Here is a 17,108-nt window from a genome sequence, read left to right on the forward strand (position 1 = left end):
TACTTGGATGGGTGACCGTTTCTTTTTTTGCTTTTTTTTTGTTTTTTTTTTTGCATTATGGTACGGAACCCTTCGTGCGCGAGTCCGACTCGCACTTGCCCGGTTTTTTTTTTAAAGTTGTTGAACAAAAGTGTCACCGTTTGAGGAGTACAATCTATGTTTTAATTATTTGCTCGTGTTACAGGCCACACCCGGTATATGTATGTTTCTTAAAAACCATTATTTCCATGTTTCTTTGTTACTGTCATCAGGCCAATTATATCGGAATACTTCCTGATTTCTGAAGTAACAAGGTGTGATCCGATATATTTGGCCACTTTTACCGTCTTTATCTATATGATGCCGACTGTACTGTGTACCGTGTCATAACATTGGTTTCGCAAATTTGCGGAAGCGCGGGAGTACTCAATACCTCCATGGGCAATGGCGTAAATAAATTTGTATTCTAATTTGTCTATTCTGTTCCCGAGGACAAAGATGTAATCAAACGCCAAAAATATTGTCATAGACCAAAACTAAAGCCTATTTTTTTAATTCCGTAGATTAAAATGACATTTCCTAGTATGAACATAAAATGTCAATTCATAGTATGAAATGTCATTTTAGTCTACCGAATAAAAAAATAGGCTTTAAGTGGAGAGCGGTTTCTGCCGCCACAAATCAAAACGACGGCTTATGTTTTTTTTTCCTAAGTTTCGGAAGCAGGCATGACATATTTTTGCGTTATGGGACTGTAGACTGACAGATACACATCTTCCAAGCGCAGGAGAAGTGAGTGCAACCTATTGTGAGAATAGATAGAAAGTTAAAAAGTTTAGGGGGATTAATAATAAACAAAGGTAGTTACTATATCATGCGGTACGATCTATTGCTAATAAAAACTGTATCTGTTATACAAAATAAGTGTTTTAGTTAAGTGTTTACACTAATTTTTAAATTATATGGCCACTTGGATCAATTGTAATCATAAAATACTATTTTATTAGCAAGAGATGTTAATGAAAGTTACTAAGAAACGTTAAAAACGTGGTTAGCAATCAGTAATTAAAAATTAATCAATTATAAACTACAACTAAAATAAAAAGGATTAAATAAAAAAAGGTCACACCAACATTATTTTCCTATAGAAACAACTAGATATAAAAATGTAGAAGTTGAAAAATAAAAACAACATTTAGACAGAAAACACTGAAATACAACAACAGTAATACGACATGGAATGGTTTAAGGTATATTAATTGACATAGGTAAACAATGTCGGCTCGACTCACAATGCGGCTTACGTGTCTTTTTTCGAAGACAAGAGGCTACATAATTTTCGAGCTCTCGGAGCGTAGATGGCTTGAGGGTCTCGAAATCAATCTCGATCTCGTCTGGGTTAGAGTCACGTAACGACGGTTCCCGGCTCTGTATTATGTGCACCACTTTGCCCAGTTTATCGCCTGTGAAAACGTAATACCTATATCAATAATGTTCATACAGTAATAATACATAGTACCTACAGTGAAACTTTGTTAAGTGGGACCTGGATAAGTGAAACCTCCATAGCTGTGCTGGGACTCATGGTGTGGTCCCGGCATTTTAGCACTGATTTATCTCTATTAGTGAGACAAAACAAGCCTCTATAACCTCTGTAACATAGTACCTTCGATTTACAGTGGTATTTACCTCTATAATTGAGACTGAGAGTGTATTTAACATCTTTTACTGAGACTATTTTTTTTAAAGAATAAAGAACAAATTTAATAGTTTATGTAGCAGTTTCTATGTTTTTGGAAACTCATTGAAAATAAATGTATAATTCAGTCTCAATATTCTGAAGCAGTCTCGAACTCATGCATAATGTTTACAACTGAAATAAGTAAATAACCTATGTTCTCACCTCTTTTAGTGGTACCGTCTGTAAATGAGACAGGTATTTATTTATATCTGGCTGTCTGAGACACTGGGTAAGTGGGATACCTCTTTAAGTGAGACAAATTTGCAGGACCCTTGAAGTCCCAGTTATCGAGGTTTCACAGTGCTTTTGTTTTGGGAGCTTGTGTGTGTGTGATGTGGCGTAAACAAAGAGCAGTACCAATATATTTCCAACAAATAAAAATGTGTACAAATGGCTGTGATCGTATAGAGGGGGGATTAAATACGCGTCTTACCAGGCAGCTTGTTGATATCGAGCGACAGCTGCCGCTTCTCATCGTAGGACATGGGCTTGGCGACGTCCTCGTCGTCGGTGTCAGCGTGCGGCGGCGCGTGCGCCGCGGGCGCCGTGCTGGGCGCAGAGTTCTTCTTCTTGCCCGGCGCGGATGCCCGAGAGCCGCCCTTGCCACCGCCGCCGCCGCCTCCGCGCTTACTACCGCCTTTGCCGCGTGCGCTCCCTGTACCTGTTACACCAACTGCTTTCCTATACACTGTTTTCTAGGGCAACTACTAATGACATATTGTTACTTAGCGTTTTAAAGTGTTCCAAGAAATATAAATTTGTATTTACACAAGCATAGTCAAATGTTTTACCTATATTCTCTGCAATATTGTTAGCCTTGGCGCCATAGCCCGCCACTGCATTCGCCTTCGGCATTGCACTGTTGACCATTTGCTTCTTTGATGATTTATCTTTAACCTTCTTTTTCGCTTTTTTCTTGGTATTGGACTCTTCCACTAACTTTCTCATTTTCTCCTGCAATGCGAGCAACTCTTTCTCTAGGAGCTTTACTTTATTATTTCTTTCTTCTTCAGAGTCATCTGAATCGGAGTCTGATTCCGAACCCGACTCTGAACTGGATGCAGAGCTTCCTTTATCCATGTGAGGAACTCCAACATGTATGGGCTCGTCAGGAATTTTAGCATATCTGTAAAAAACAAGTTCTAGGTTGATCTTGTAATCGATACAAACAAAGACTTTGTAGGCAAAGCACTGCTTGACATCTATAAAAACACAATAATGTCGAGTGTTAAACTACAAACGCAACATCACATAATTATTCTGATGCTTTTATTTTCCTTACATGAGTGGGTCACCTCTATGAATAGGATCTTGCAAACAAGGATCTCTCCAGAAACAGTTTGGCAGACACTTACCTCATTTCAAAGACATCTTGTAGTTTTCTTGCCATCGCCACAACGTCGTGGTCTGGGGGGTTGTACTTGTAGCAGTTTGTGAATATTAAACGGACGTCGGCTGCAAATTCTGCAGCAGTTTTATACGCTCTGTTGTCCATCTTCTGTTTCACGGTCCCGAGATCCATAGGCTTCTTAATTATATCAAAATAGTCATGGAGTCCAAGTAATTCGGCATCCACAGGTTTGTAAAATGGCCAGGCATAGCCCTGTAAACAAATGTTCCCATTTAGTCGACGCTGTGCTTTACGGAGGCGAAGAAGATGCAGGTATAATCACAATCAGAAACTTACCGAATGCTTTTTAGAGAAAAGCTCTTTTAAAATTTCATTGCAACTTTTGAGAGCATCAGATAGTTTTTCCTTGCCCTTTGCGAGTTGCGGGGTCAGAGCGGCGTGGTGCGAGGCGCCCGGCCCGCCGACGCCGGGCGACAGCGCGCCCATCTTGAACGAGTCTTCGCCTGTCCTCCCAGCCTGCGCAAAACCCACTTTGTTAACATGGGGAATATTCTACTCATATAGTGTATTTACTACAAACACGGGGAAACAGGGAATGGCTGGCCGAGTGTCATATAAAAAATTTATAATCACGAGGCCGGTAGTTCCTATTTCGGCCTTTCTCATAAAATGCGTGGAAATACAACCTAAAAACCGATAAAAACTTAAAACACCAACGTTTCGCAGCTTATTATGATTATGACGAGGTAATGACAATATTTCTACGCATGTTTGAGAAAATTAAATTACTTATATACGTAAAACCATGCTTTAAGTATAAGTATATAATGAGACATACGCAGTGCAGTCATTGAAGTGCAGTAGTATCAACTCAGAGACCCAATAATAGTGTGTTTATGATTTTCAGAGGCTGAATTGAGTGACTGGTTAAAATACATATCAATATCTGATTTATATGCCTAGTTTCCAAATAGTGGCTTGAATTATACTTTATTGCAGTATTTTTTTCAGACTTAAGCAAAACACAAACTCCGCGCATTGCAGTCATAAATGAATTGTTGTTACAACTATTGCCTTGAAATGTGATTTAGATTGCAAGGGTGCTAGCTTTACCCTAGTAATCAACGCTCATCGACAAAATTTAACGAATATATAAACTTTACGACTGTACAAATAGTTATTGATTGGGTTTGTTGGGATTCGAAATTGCCGAAATTTGTCTTACAACTAATCGTACAGACATGTTGCGAAAGTATTACAATTCAGGCAACCCAGATCCATGACCTAATGACAATCGAGTAAGATACGCAAATACCGCTACTGTAGGTTATCCGCAGATGGTATAGAACGCAAAATGACTAGTGTGTTGTTTTGCCTAAATCGCAATTAGTCTACATCGCAAACGGTCTAGAACGCAAAATACCCGAATTATTTTTTCCGTTTTATCTTAACTTTATAGCGATGTCGACGCGCGGGGCTTCTATTCTGTGCTGTTTGGCCTTCGGCCATTTGAGTGCGTATAATCTCTACTAACATTGTAAATACGAAAGTAATTCTGTCTGTTACCCTCTTTGTTAAACCGCTGAGCCGATTTACATGAAATTTGGTTTGGAGATAATTTGAGGCCCGAGGAGGACATAGGATAGTTTTTAACAATCATCATCCTCGTCCCACACAAACGAAGTTGTGGGTCGAAGCTTGTCCAGTGTATGCTCCCTTAAATTTAGGCATATGCCCGCGAAACAACAATATTGTATAACAGTAGAATGCTTAGACAATTTTGGCCTCTTGTAAGTCATTTTGGTCTCTCGTAATTATAAACACACGGTATGTATTCATAAATCTTATTACATATACAGCATCCGACTATTAATATCACAATCGTTAACCGATAACAAGTAAACGATAATCTGCAACGTGTTAATAATTCCATGCAGTTTAGGCTAGGTTAAAGTCAAAGCGTAGCGCAGATCTTTGTGCGGGCGGACAAATAAGGCTGCGTGCAATATGTAGTTCGCTTCTGCATAGGATGCCTATAAACCGCTAAGTATTGTGAAGTTGCCACATCGATTAACGCCAAGCGAGAAACTGCGCGTATACATCAATGCGACCCAATATATTACTTTCAGTATAAGATTTTGGGCGTCTGGTTTGCCAATAAACAAATTTTAGTGTAATAAATAATGCATCGCAAGAAACTATTATTTTCGTAGGGTCAGATATATGGTAAATAAAAATGCAAATTTATGCATATTAATACAGGTAAATTCATATATTTTTAAATATATTCTCAGGGAATATATTCTAGGTTTTGGATTTGTTTTAATTGGTATACAAGTAAAATAAATTCGCAGTTTTACTAAAATTAGCATAGCACACTTTATTGTATTGAAATCAAAATAGGGTTCAAATTAACCGCATGGCAGCTCATTACATTTTGATCTGATTTCCCAAATGAAAAATTAATTTTCAACATTTAATAAGGTGTTATCCGAATTAACAGTCATTTAAACTGCATTTCACAATGTATAAAAAAATATGTACCTAAACATTATGCAAATCTATTTCGCTTAGCAATGTCAAAGTCAAATGTAGTTCAAAGTAATATGTTGTGATTACGTAAATAATAGCATACAAAACAATCTTTAAACAGGTTATTCAATTCCACATCGCACAGCAGTAGGTTGTAAATGTAAATAAATCACATGCATGATCCTTAAATAAGCTACATACAATGACTATCACAACTTCCGTTTTTGCAGAGTAGTCCATTTCTCGTCTATATCTCACGAAGCCACCTTAGGATAATTATGCGGGACTGTCAAGTATAAACAAGAAATAATATAGGTACATATACATCAATTAGAAATAGACGAGATTTGGAAACGTCCAATTAACAAATATGCGGCGCTAGTACAACTGACTGCCGTGTCGCACTTCACCTCCGCCCTCTCGTACTACGCAAAATAGTACAGGATGGTAGTATGTCTCACCTGACAAGGAGTCGTGCGGTCAGTTGTGCTAGCTCCGCTGGGGTTATAAACGAAATGTCTACATGCATGACACATTAATTTAAAAGCCACATTATTCTGCCACCTTAGGGTGTTTGTAGGTTTTTAATAAACATGTAGGTACCTTTTTCTGGCGTCCACTCTCTCTTCTGGTGGATATTTTGGCAGGTTTAGCACCACTTTGCTGTTCTATGGTAGGTGTAGTGTATCCTCCTTCAAAGGAACTGCCCATAGGTGTAGTGGTGTCAGCCTTTCTCTTAACGCCTTTTTTAACCTGATGAAGTCAGTTTATATATATGAAAATAAAATAAATTTTAGCAACATAAATTTTTCGACAGTATTTCTATTCGTGACTGATTTTCACATGGATGTTAATATATGATAGGGTATTTGACTACAAGTCTCAGAGATTATTCATTCAAACTGTCAAAACTATTTTGCTCTACTATAGAGACACTAGCATGTGACGTCACAAATAAATTTATTTTTATATACGGGATTTAAAATATAAATTATATCTAAAAATTTATTTAAACTTTATTGCACAAAAGAAAACTTATCGTACAAAAGGCGGACTTAATGCCAAAAGCATTCTCTACCAGTCTGCTAAAATAACTGCACTCAAAGTTTTTCTATTAATCTTCTGGTGCTTTAATTCATGTATGGTGAAAAATATTTTATTGTAAATACAGTCAAATACCCTACACAATCAGATATCGTAATATTTGTAGCAATTCCGGTGCAGCATTGTTGCGCTATAAGTATTTGTACATCCAATTCCAGTTGAAATACAAGTACGTTTGACCGAAATTGCTACAAAAGGTACAATGTCTAGTGACCCTTTATTTTGAAATAAAATGAATTCCATTTAAAATGTAATATAACACATACCTTAGCCGGTTGAGTCTGCGAGAGGGCAACCGACGATATGGTCGAAACGGGCGTGGCAGCAGCCTGCGCTACGTGGAAACTTGACTGTTGAGTGGCCACCTGAATGTAAGAGTTGTCATTATTAAACATGTTTCAGGGGCCTTGCCAAGGTATGTAAGAGCAATATTTAGACAGCAAATGCAAGAGACAGGCTGTCTCACACGTATGGATGCCCAAAGATGGACCAGAAAAACCTTAGAGTGGAGACCCAGGGAAGATCAGAGGGGCAGAGGTCGCCTAGCAGAATAAAGATGGGTGATCGACTTAAGGTGACACAAGGGTCACAACTGGTTCCAAGACAGGAACTCTTGGGCGGATTTGGCCGAATTGGAGGTAGCATATAGTATGTGCGGAAATGGGCAAACTAAATGATATAGATAGATAGAATCTCAGTAATCGTCCGATTTAATAATGGATGTAGTCAATATCAGAGTAAAATCAAGAGAGTACAATATTGTTGTATCGCTATAGAGACGCACCTGTTGCGGGAGGCCGGTGTGCGTGGCGGGCGGCGTGACGGAGGGCGTGGCGAGCGTGAGCGCGGGCGTGGTGGTGGTGTTGGTGGAGCCCACGAGCGCGGGGTGCGGCGGCGCCGGCATGGTCTTCACGGCGGCCCCGCGCGCCCCGCCGCCGCCGCCGCTCGCGCTCGCACTGCCGCCGCTGCTCCCACCGGTCGTTCGCTTCTTCACGCCGCCTTTCCCACCTTTCGATGGTACTTCTATTTCCTTTTCCTCTTTATCCATTTGAGCTATCTGTATAACAATAATAATCGTTAACACGTCGTCTATGGCGAATATCTATCCTATCAATTAACACAGATAGTATTATAGCTTACTCGATTCAGAAAAAGTTTCTCTAGAGTTTGCGCCATGACCACCACATCCTCGCCAGGTTTGTTGTAGACATAGCAGTTGGTGAACATGGTATTGAAGTCTTGGATACATTCTTGAGCAGAATAGTAATAATTTGACTCGAGCCGTTTTTTGATGGTGCCCAAGTCCATAGGCTTCTTTATGATTTTGTGGTAATCCTGAAAATGGAGGATGTTAAATATGTATTCTCGTTAACATTTACAAAAGCATGTAGAATATGAAAATCTCATGGGCTTACCGGCAGGTTTAATTCCTTGGCATCCACCGGCTGATGAAAAGGCCAGGCAAATTGATGTTTCCATACTGCCTTCATAACATTTTTCTGCAGGAATTGTAGTTGGTTAGTTATCCGTCCCTGCCTGCGCGCAGGCTCGTCAGGCGGAGCGCCATTGATTGGTTCCGCAGTCGGCTGCAACAATGTTACCAAGTTATTACATCTGTGCTATTAAAATTTTTATTCATATCATCAAACTATTTATAATATATTCTTCATATATCAAAAAAGTGTAAGTATATTAAAGATTATTCTTACAGTGCTCGTCGTCGCCAGTGGATCTACAGCCTGCTGCATTGTGCTGGAATCTGCTATCTACCTGCCAAAATTACAATTGCTGTAAATCTTTATATTAAGAGTTTACATGTTATAATATGGTTGAATTAATTTATATGCACCAACAACAAAAACTCTCACCTCAATTGCAACTAGAGGCTCCTCCAATCTCTGACTTAGAGGCATTAGCTATTTCCTCCAGTAACGTAAAACCATTCTATCAAAATAAATTAAATGTGGTGCTACAGCACCAGGGGGCAGGTCATCCCATTAATCAATAAAATTAAATCATACCTGAAAACAAACCATTAATACAACATGTAATATTAAAATTCGAAAGTAATCATTTTTACAAGTAACCAAATCAATATTACTCGTACCTGGCACAAAACAGGAGTGCCTGCTGATGTTCCTCCAAGACTAAGATTTCTCCAAATCTGTAACAATAAACAGTTAATAATTAATTTTTGCGTTTTATGGAAAGGCTTAAGATTTCAATAAAACAATAATGATTTTTAAAGAAGCCGCCTTTACAATTTATTAACCCTTTCACTGGTTTTCTACAAGATAGTAAAAATAAAATACTGATCACTTGAGTACATGGTTACATTAACATCATTACATGACAACTATTATCATTCTTAACATTCGACAACTTAAGCTTCCTTGGCATTGAAACTATGAAAGGGTTAACAAGCCTTGTGATCATATTCTTAGACCACTTAACCCTTAAGTCCATAGCGGCATCATACTTGCTAACATACTTGTAAAATAAAAACGCATCTCTAAAATAAGAATTACGGTTCGAAATCGAATGACTAGAAAAGAACGTCTAATGGTATAAGGGTTAACTAAGGCCAGTTCAACTCATTTCCTCAAACATTGTACCTGAACGTGACAAGATTCCCAAAACTAAAAACTGAAAAACCTAGGAATTCATGTATCAAATATTGAACTTCTGAAGTCAATTTTGTTTGCATGGAGATCAGGGAATGAGTTAATACAAAAATATGCATAAGCATAATTGTTTTAATTCAGCCATAACTAAGCTTATTAATTAACATACATAATTATTTTGAATCATCAAAATGCATAAATGGGACATTACATTTTAGATGACATTGGCAGAATATTGCATGCAAATGTTCATAAATTAGAGTTATTACCGGTTATCTTAGGATATGTTTATGTGTATATTAGTTTAATATAAAAAGGATAAATTCATAATTTAACTTTAAACATCTTCAAACTATTACTTATTGCTTACTAGCAAGAGATGTAAAAGTCTTATTGTTTGTTATAATAGCCGTAACACACTACCGCACCCCACCCCACCACGTCACAGTGCGGTGCAGTAGTGTGTTACAGCTATAAGAGTTGTACTGGCACTTTCGCTAGCCCCATTTCCTAGTAGTACTACCATGGTCTAAAACACTACCAAGTGTCTCATATATAGGACGCCAATAAGAGAAGATACTTAACAGTAGTATATTTAAATGGTGTCAGCTCGATCTGGAAATGTATTTTCCATATTTTATACTCCATTTTCTTGACATCTTAGTGATCAAAGTGATTTCTTTTCTGGTTCATTGCTTAGACATTACCTATTAAAAAACTTAAAACTTAAGTAAAGCAGTACTTCAAATGCTGTTGATTTCATTTAGTGTATTCACGCTAGACATCTGGATATTTTCCAGATAGAGGGAATATTTTTAAATATGTACTTGTAAAATTAATTCACACTTGAATGAATGAATTGTAACTAGTGTCAGACAAAGTAGTAGTCAGAAAGAAACAAGAGCGAGAGTTTAAGTGAAATTTACCTCAAATTAAAAGGAAATACTAATAAGAGCCAATAAAAACTATACATTGAGCTTTCTTCATTAATTAGAACAAGTTGAGTCGCAAGTGTTCCTGGACTGTCCCTGACTCTTTGTTTACTAAATGACAATCATAAGTGGTGTGCAACAAAAATAGTGGGGATCCGTTTTTATATTCGGTATCGTGTTTTGATTAGGTAAAGATAGAAAGAAAAATTTTTTGCCGCGAAAGTTTTTTTCTATGGAAAATTCGTCCAAGTCTGCTAATCCTCAATACAATAACCAAAAAAAAAATTATCTTCTACTTTCCTAATTAGAAAATGATACCAAATGTGTATGCCTTTAAACGGATCCCTATTTTTGTTACACCTTGTATGTATCAAGTCTTATGTGTTGTCAATAATAGGTATGTATGAAGACACAATTACAAAAATACATTTATTGACAACCAATAATAATGTGTTGAATATTTAGATAGAAAATGTCTAATTTTCCTTAATTAGCTAAGGAGTTTAGTTCTAATAATCCTGTTAATTTAAAATTTCAAGAAGATTAAACATAAATAGTTATCACTGTCAAGTCAATTACCTATTACTTTTATATTCATTAACTGTACACAAACACAGAGGGGCTTTACCTAAGTTTTAACTACCAGCCCTTTCAAGCAAGCAATGCAAGACAAAGAGATCGAAAGTATGAGTAATCCATTGGTTGAACTCACTACCCATGCTTTAAGAACCTTCTAATCTAAACATGTTTTATAGGTCATAAGTCATAAGAAAATGTTGTGAAGCCATACTTCAAATCTTCATTCATATAGACTTAACTACGAGCGAATTTAACCAGAAGTAATAAATAATAACATGATTATTATATAACAGTAAACCAGACTAGATACCTGTGTAACGAAAAAATAAAGAAAATGCCCCAAACATGTATTGACATAAACAAATTCGTAAATCCAGCTGATAAGACCAGTCCCTATCATAAAATTCTGTTTCTGTCCCTAAAAGATAGAAGTGCGTGGAATAAACACTAGTAACCCTACAGATACGTTAACATCGGCACGTTATCATAAAACGTACCGACAATGAACCTATCTGCCTCTCTCAGAAACTTTCGCGCGCGAATGTTGTAGATGGTAGGGCTGAACACCTAGATCCTGGCTCCCGCGGCCCGCTGCTTGGAACGCTTTCGGCGGGCCGGATTAGAACGCTTCGCGGCCGGCCCCCGAAATTTCATAATCATTTAAATTTCTAAATTTGGTTACGATTGGTTAAGTTTTGGAGGAGGAAACAGTCGAGTACGAAACCTCGATTTTTGAGATTTATACGCAGGATTTTCCGCCTTGTCCTTATCGCACTAGTTTTAGGAGCCGCTTCCGTTAGCGAGACGGGTATATTTACCTAAAATGTAACTCAGCTCCTGTTTCGTCTTAAGTACCTATGTTGAATCACCTGCGATTGATTCACCTATTTATAAATTACCTACCTATCGATCATTTTACCTAAAAATTGACTGACCTAAGTTTACAATACCTAAGCTCAAATAACGTAATGGACGAAACACCTAATGCACGTTTCACCTAAAGCCGATATACCGAATGCACGTTTCACCTAACGCACCTATAGCTGATATACCTAATGACCGAAACACCTAAAGCTGATATACCTAAAGTTGATTTGCCTAATGAACGAAATACCTGAAACTGTTAAACCTATCGAACTAAATACCTAAAGTTGATATACTTCCTGAACGAAATGCCTAATGTCGATATACCTAATGCACGGAATACCTAAAGTCGATATACCTAGCACGAAATTCCTATCATTTTCCGAATGATCAAGTGGCAACTCAACCTAATAAATCGTATGATTTCCATACTTTACTAGTATGTACTAATAGAAACTGTTTAGACAACAACTTAAAAATACACTTTTGAAAACGCTACGTTTTAGGCAGGTTTTAGGCAGTAGAATTATTTCGTAAGTCTAATACAAAACACAAAACTTTACTTTTTGTAAGTTAACATCATGACGATAAAAATCGGTTTTGGCACTCTTTGGTCGCAGTTAACTAGTTAGCTAGTATGCTAAAAAAACCGGGCAAGTGCGAGTCGGACTCGCGCACGAAGGGTTCCGTACCACAATGCAAAAAAAAAAAGCAAATAAAAAACGGTCACCCATCCAAGTACTGACCACTCCCGACGTTGCTTAACTTAGGTCAAAAATCACGTTTGTTGTATGGGAGCCCCATTTAAATCTTTATTTTATTCTGTTTTTAGTATTTGTTGTTATAGCGGCATCAGAAATACATCATCTGTGAAAATTTCAACTGTCTAGCTATCACAGTTCGTGAGATACAGCCTGGTGACAGACGGACGGACGGACGGACGGACGGACAGCGAAGTCTTAGTAATAGGGTCCCGTTTTACCCTTTGGGTACGGAACCCTAAAAACGAACTATAAGGGGTCAGTACATAAAAATTTACTTGTTAACTTACGCCGACTATAGTTGATAAAACACCGGTGGGGGTGAGGTCAATCAATAATGCACCTTATCGACAGTTCCGTTGCGACAGTGGCGCCAACCTCATAGACGTCAGCTACTACCTAGAGCAGGGGTTCCCCCAATGTTTATTAGTCCGCGGCGTACTTGCAAGTTTAAAATCTCGGCGCCTACTCATCTAGACCATTCTAACAAGAGGCATAAGCCCAAAACATTGAAGTAGAGTTGTTTTCTATATTATTGCAATATTAATTTTCGGTCTCTATAGCCGTCTTCTCATTGGATGCACCTCACGTCGTTTCGGTGTGAGAGCGGGAAACCGCTATTATACGTACATAGCGCGGTCTCGTTTACACACTGAAGCGGCGTGCGGACCCGCATAAGTGTGATAATAGCATATGAAGTATCCAAAGCTACATTGCATTGTCGCCAACTCCTAGGTATCAAGTGTAAGTTGTGTTCTCACGCGCGAGTCCATACTTGAAGTCGCGCTTGATGTATAGACGCGCGCGAGAACGCAACTCATGCTAGACCGTCAGAAAGACATAGTATTCACTAATGACGTTTGAGTTGACGATCAGATACTTACGATTTTAAATTACTTTTATTTGATTGCATCTACTTATGCCTTCTCATATATATTTTTTATGAATCTGGATACGAAAGCAGAAAGGTATAGCGTCTAAATACATGTTTTAGAAAGCCAAAACATGTATTATTGAATAAACTAGCGACCCACACCGGCTTCGCACAGGTTAACAAATTACACCTAAACCTTCCTCAAGAATCGCTCTATTGATAGGGTAGAACCGCATGAAAATACATTCAGTAGTTAAGTCTATAGCGAACAAACACACAGACAGACCCGGCGGGGGACTTTGTTTTATAAGGTGTAGTGACTAGTGAGTGATGCTAGCACAAGTTGGTTAGTTCCCGATTCGTCGGATTCTTGTTTCCTCGGATTCTCTCATATTACTCGGATTGTGAATTATGACGTTTTAAAGAAAATCCGTCGAAAGAGGAATCCGACGAATCGGGAACTAACGTTGTTGGTTTAATTTTAGATAGTGATTTCGATAGCACATGCAGTGCAAGTGTTCTTTTTATGTCATAATTTATAGAAGTTTGACGTTTAAAATAACACTTGCACTGCATGTGCTATCAAAATCGTTGCGGACTTTTCTTGTTCTAACTCTAACTACAGGGTATTTAAGCAGGTACATTTAAGGAAACTAAATGGCATGTCTAATTTTCAATAATTTTAATTTTAAGGAAAGTTACATAATTCAACCTCAGGTATGCACCTTTGAAATAAACGGAGTTTAAAAAAAACACGGTGTAACGGTAGTTAGTTCTTTGGTTTGTTAGTAAAGTCGTGATTTTTTTTTATTTCTGTAAGGGCTCATAAAAGAAAAAATATTGAGTGGTAAACTTACTTCATATTTTGTACCTTACAGTTAATGTGAGGTAACTACTACTAAACTACCTATTCGAAATATCTTCCATGTTTTACATTATTCGTTTTTCAATAAAAAGACACGTCACTTATGCTAAAAAAACTAGGTAAAGTATGTAATTAAACTGTTATTAAAATATCTGTGATACAAAAAGAAGAGTTAGGCTTAGAATTAGGATTGTCCTAACCTAAACAGTCAAATAACACTGTATGATAAAGCTAAATAATTAGTCATAAGGTAAGTATGAGAAATCTGACCTGTGACATCATAACACATCTACTTCCTCTATAATATACGTTTTTGCCGATTATAAATCATTAACTGAGAGAAAAATCATCACCAGGAATTAAAAAACAGTTCTGTACTGGGGGAAAAAATGAAGTTTTAGTAATAATTATGGATGTTTCACTATTTCTGTAAAGTTTATTTATTTCTACAAACAGCTCAGTAATCCCAAATATAATTTCAACAAACAGATAATAGAAATTGCAAGAACTACGAGAAATTACAAAAGTCAACTTGTTCCTATTACTTAACTCTCCTTGTCCCCGGATTAAGTTTATTTTTGTAATTCTAAGTGTGTTTCTGTTGTCCTTTTCTCTCAGTGTTGAAAGAACATTAATATGTAGGTTAAAACATAATCGATTGAGCCCTTAGATTTTTTAAAACTTTTGTTCTTATTTAAAAGACGGTAAGTGGCGTGATATTACGCCCTGTGCGTGTTTTTTTGTATATGTACTTTATGTAGCCCTCTATTATGCGTGGTTCGACACGCACTTGGCTGTTATGTTTTTAGTGTATTTTGGCAAATTTAATTTCATGAATGAGGTGATATAGTTTTATTTTTCTACAGGGAAGAAGCCTATTAGTTTTGATGAAATTATCAGTCAATTGTTTTTAACAGAGTGTACCTAATATTATTATTACATTTGAAGTGGTAATATTTATTTGTTTTACAAGGGGGCAAACTTATTGTTTAACCGCTCATGCTAATATTGATAGCCGAGCAAGCGAAGGATCCCAAAATTGAACCATGAGTGTAGCAAGTGGTTCGAAAAATGGAATCTTGAGCGTTGAGGGTTTCAAAGCATGAGGGTTAAACAAAATTTGCCCCTAAGTAAAACATTTAAAGTAAATGTTTAAAGGTTACATTAATTATTGACAGCTCCTAGATACTCCTAGAGCATAATAGAAATATGTAATTGATTGATTAATAAAATAGGACTACTTGAATTGTAGCATGATGTCAAATGGTACAGTCAACAACAGAGCTATGAATACAGGCAAAGTGCCAAAAATATGTATACACGACCTTAATGTACAGGCAATAAAGTACTGTGTACATATTTTTGACACTTTGCCTGTATTCATAGCTCTGTTGTTGACTGTACCAAGGGTTATCTTTAATTATTTACTGTTTTAACTCTTTACCAGGCAAAGGATGATGACCACCCAGAATAGTATATCCTATACCATAGTCTCGTTTTAGCTCCAAATCTCCTACAAAACAGTATATCAATTCTTGAAAATATTATTTTATGATCTTCATTCACAACACACTTTGAAATCCAATAATGTTTCTTTGGCAGTTATTTGAATTCACAAGTCCAGTAATTTCGGAGGTTTATGACGAAAACCAATTTATTTAATTTTAGAAATAAAAGCAGATAAGGTAGAAGTATTAGTGCTCGACGCTGCACTAGTATTTGACATGGGCTTTGACTTTATGTCAAAGTAGTATAGGTTAAATTTGAATGGCGAAGATTTTTGAGGCGAAGACTGTATTCAAATTTAATCCTTGTCAGTTTGACATAAAGTGCCCATGTCGAAAACTAGTGCAGCGTCGAGCACTAGTACTTCTACCTTAGGCCACACAAAATTTAGATATTTAGTAGATTTTAAGTGTTGTAAGTTTATCTAATCTGATATGTACTTTGCTAAACATTTATTTATTTTTATAACCCAGAATGAGATTGTGGGATGGCACTATCCCATTGCCTAGTTAGATTTTGACTATGAGGAATCTATTCTGTTCTGCCCATAGTTAATTTTTTGTTGTATCATAATGAAAATTGTTATTGTGTTCAACCTATGACCAAGGAATTTGTGTAGTTTTAAAAGCTCCCTGTAAAGACTTGCCGTCTTAGGATATTTAGAGTTTAAAACTGATTATGGTAAACAATATATTATGTGGGTGGCATAGCACCCTTTTTTACCTGCTAAATAATATAACCACACTAGATTGAATAATGTCAGTTCATTACTGAGACAGCCATGGGATTACGGTATCCCATTTTTTTTTCTACTGTGCAGGAACCTATCTAACTTTTGTAAATACATTTTGTTCAAGACATTCAATATGGTAAAAATCTACATATTGATGGTCAAGCAAATCTTGTCAATAGAAAAAGGCGCGAAATTCAAATTTTCTATGAGACGATATCCATTTCCGCCTACATTTTTTAAATTTGCCGCCTTTTTCTACTGACAGGATCTGCTTGGCCAACTATAAAGTATTATTAAAACATGCTTGTTCTTCGGGGCCTGGTAAAGGGTAGAGATCAAGATAAGATCGAAAACAGCCAAAGAGCATGAAAATAAAATACATCGTTAAAGTCTTTGAGTTCTCATTTCATTCCAAGAAAATTAGTTATAGTGTATGGCTTTCCTCACAGAAGCTTCATGCTTAAATTGCAATAAGGACCTTTCTATCTGAAATTCTGACAGAATGGTCCTTATTGAACTTAAAGCATGAGGACCCTACTTTGATGGAAAGCCATATTGTATGTAAGTAGAGTCAGACCAAACTTACTCTGCAGCGATTTTGATAGCACAGGCTGTGCAAGTATTAAATTAATCGTCATAAAGTCATTGAAGTTCGACATTTAT

At 37.0% G+C, this 17,108-nt stretch overlaps 1 protein-coding gene across 8 annotated transcripts in view; it reads right to left on the reverse strand.

Moving 5' to 3' along the window:
- LOC134678549 (bromodomain-containing protein 3-like) overlaps window positions 1-17,108 on the reverse strand; it is a 36,413-nt gene that overhangs the window by 17,301 nt on the left and 2,004 nt on the right. Inside the window, exons 2-15 of one of the 8 annotated variants that reach the window (XM_063537137.1) lie at window positions 9,917-10,038; window positions 8,815-8,871; window positions 8,576-8,728; window positions 8,417-8,473; window positions 8,123-8,293; window positions 7,848-8,042; window positions 7,492-7,764; window positions 6,974-7,072; window positions 6,207-6,356; window positions 3,408-3,587; window positions 3,076-3,323; window positions 2,512-2,846; window positions 2,154-2,393; window positions 1,272-1,442 (exon numbers count right to left, since the gene is read on the reverse strand). In XM_063537137.1, the coding sequence (XP_063393207.1) occupies window positions 1,272-1,442; window positions 2,154-2,393; window positions 2,512-2,846; window positions 3,076-3,323; window positions 3,408-3,587; window positions 6,207-6,356; window positions 6,974-7,072; window positions 7,492-7,764; window positions 7,848-8,042; window positions 8,123-8,293; window positions 8,417-8,473; window positions 8,576-8,620 (2,164 nt within the window). In that variant the 5' untranslated portion in view covers window positions 8,621-8,728; window positions 8,815-8,871; window positions 9,917-10,038. Of the gene's footprint in view, window positions 1-1,271; window positions 1,443-2,153; window positions 2,394-2,511; window positions 2,847-3,075; window positions 3,324-3,407; window positions 3,588-6,206; window positions 6,357-6,973; window positions 7,073-7,491; window positions 7,765-7,847; window positions 8,043-8,122; window positions 8,294-8,416; window positions 8,478-8,575; window positions 8,729-8,814; window positions 8,872-9,916; window positions 10,039-17,108 lie in introns of all 8 variants that reach the window. The other 7 variants (XM_063537140.1, XM_063537139.1, XM_063537138.1 and 4 more) reach the window with 7 other exon arrangements.

The sequence above is a fragment of the Cydia fagiglandana genome, chromosome Z (assembly GCF_963556715.1).
Source record: "Cydia fagiglandana chromosome Z, ilCydFagi1.1, whole genome shotgun sequence".
In the NCBI taxonomy this organism is placed as follows: Eukaryota; Metazoa; Arthropoda; class Insecta; order Lepidoptera; family Tortricidae; genus Cydia; species Cydia fagiglandana.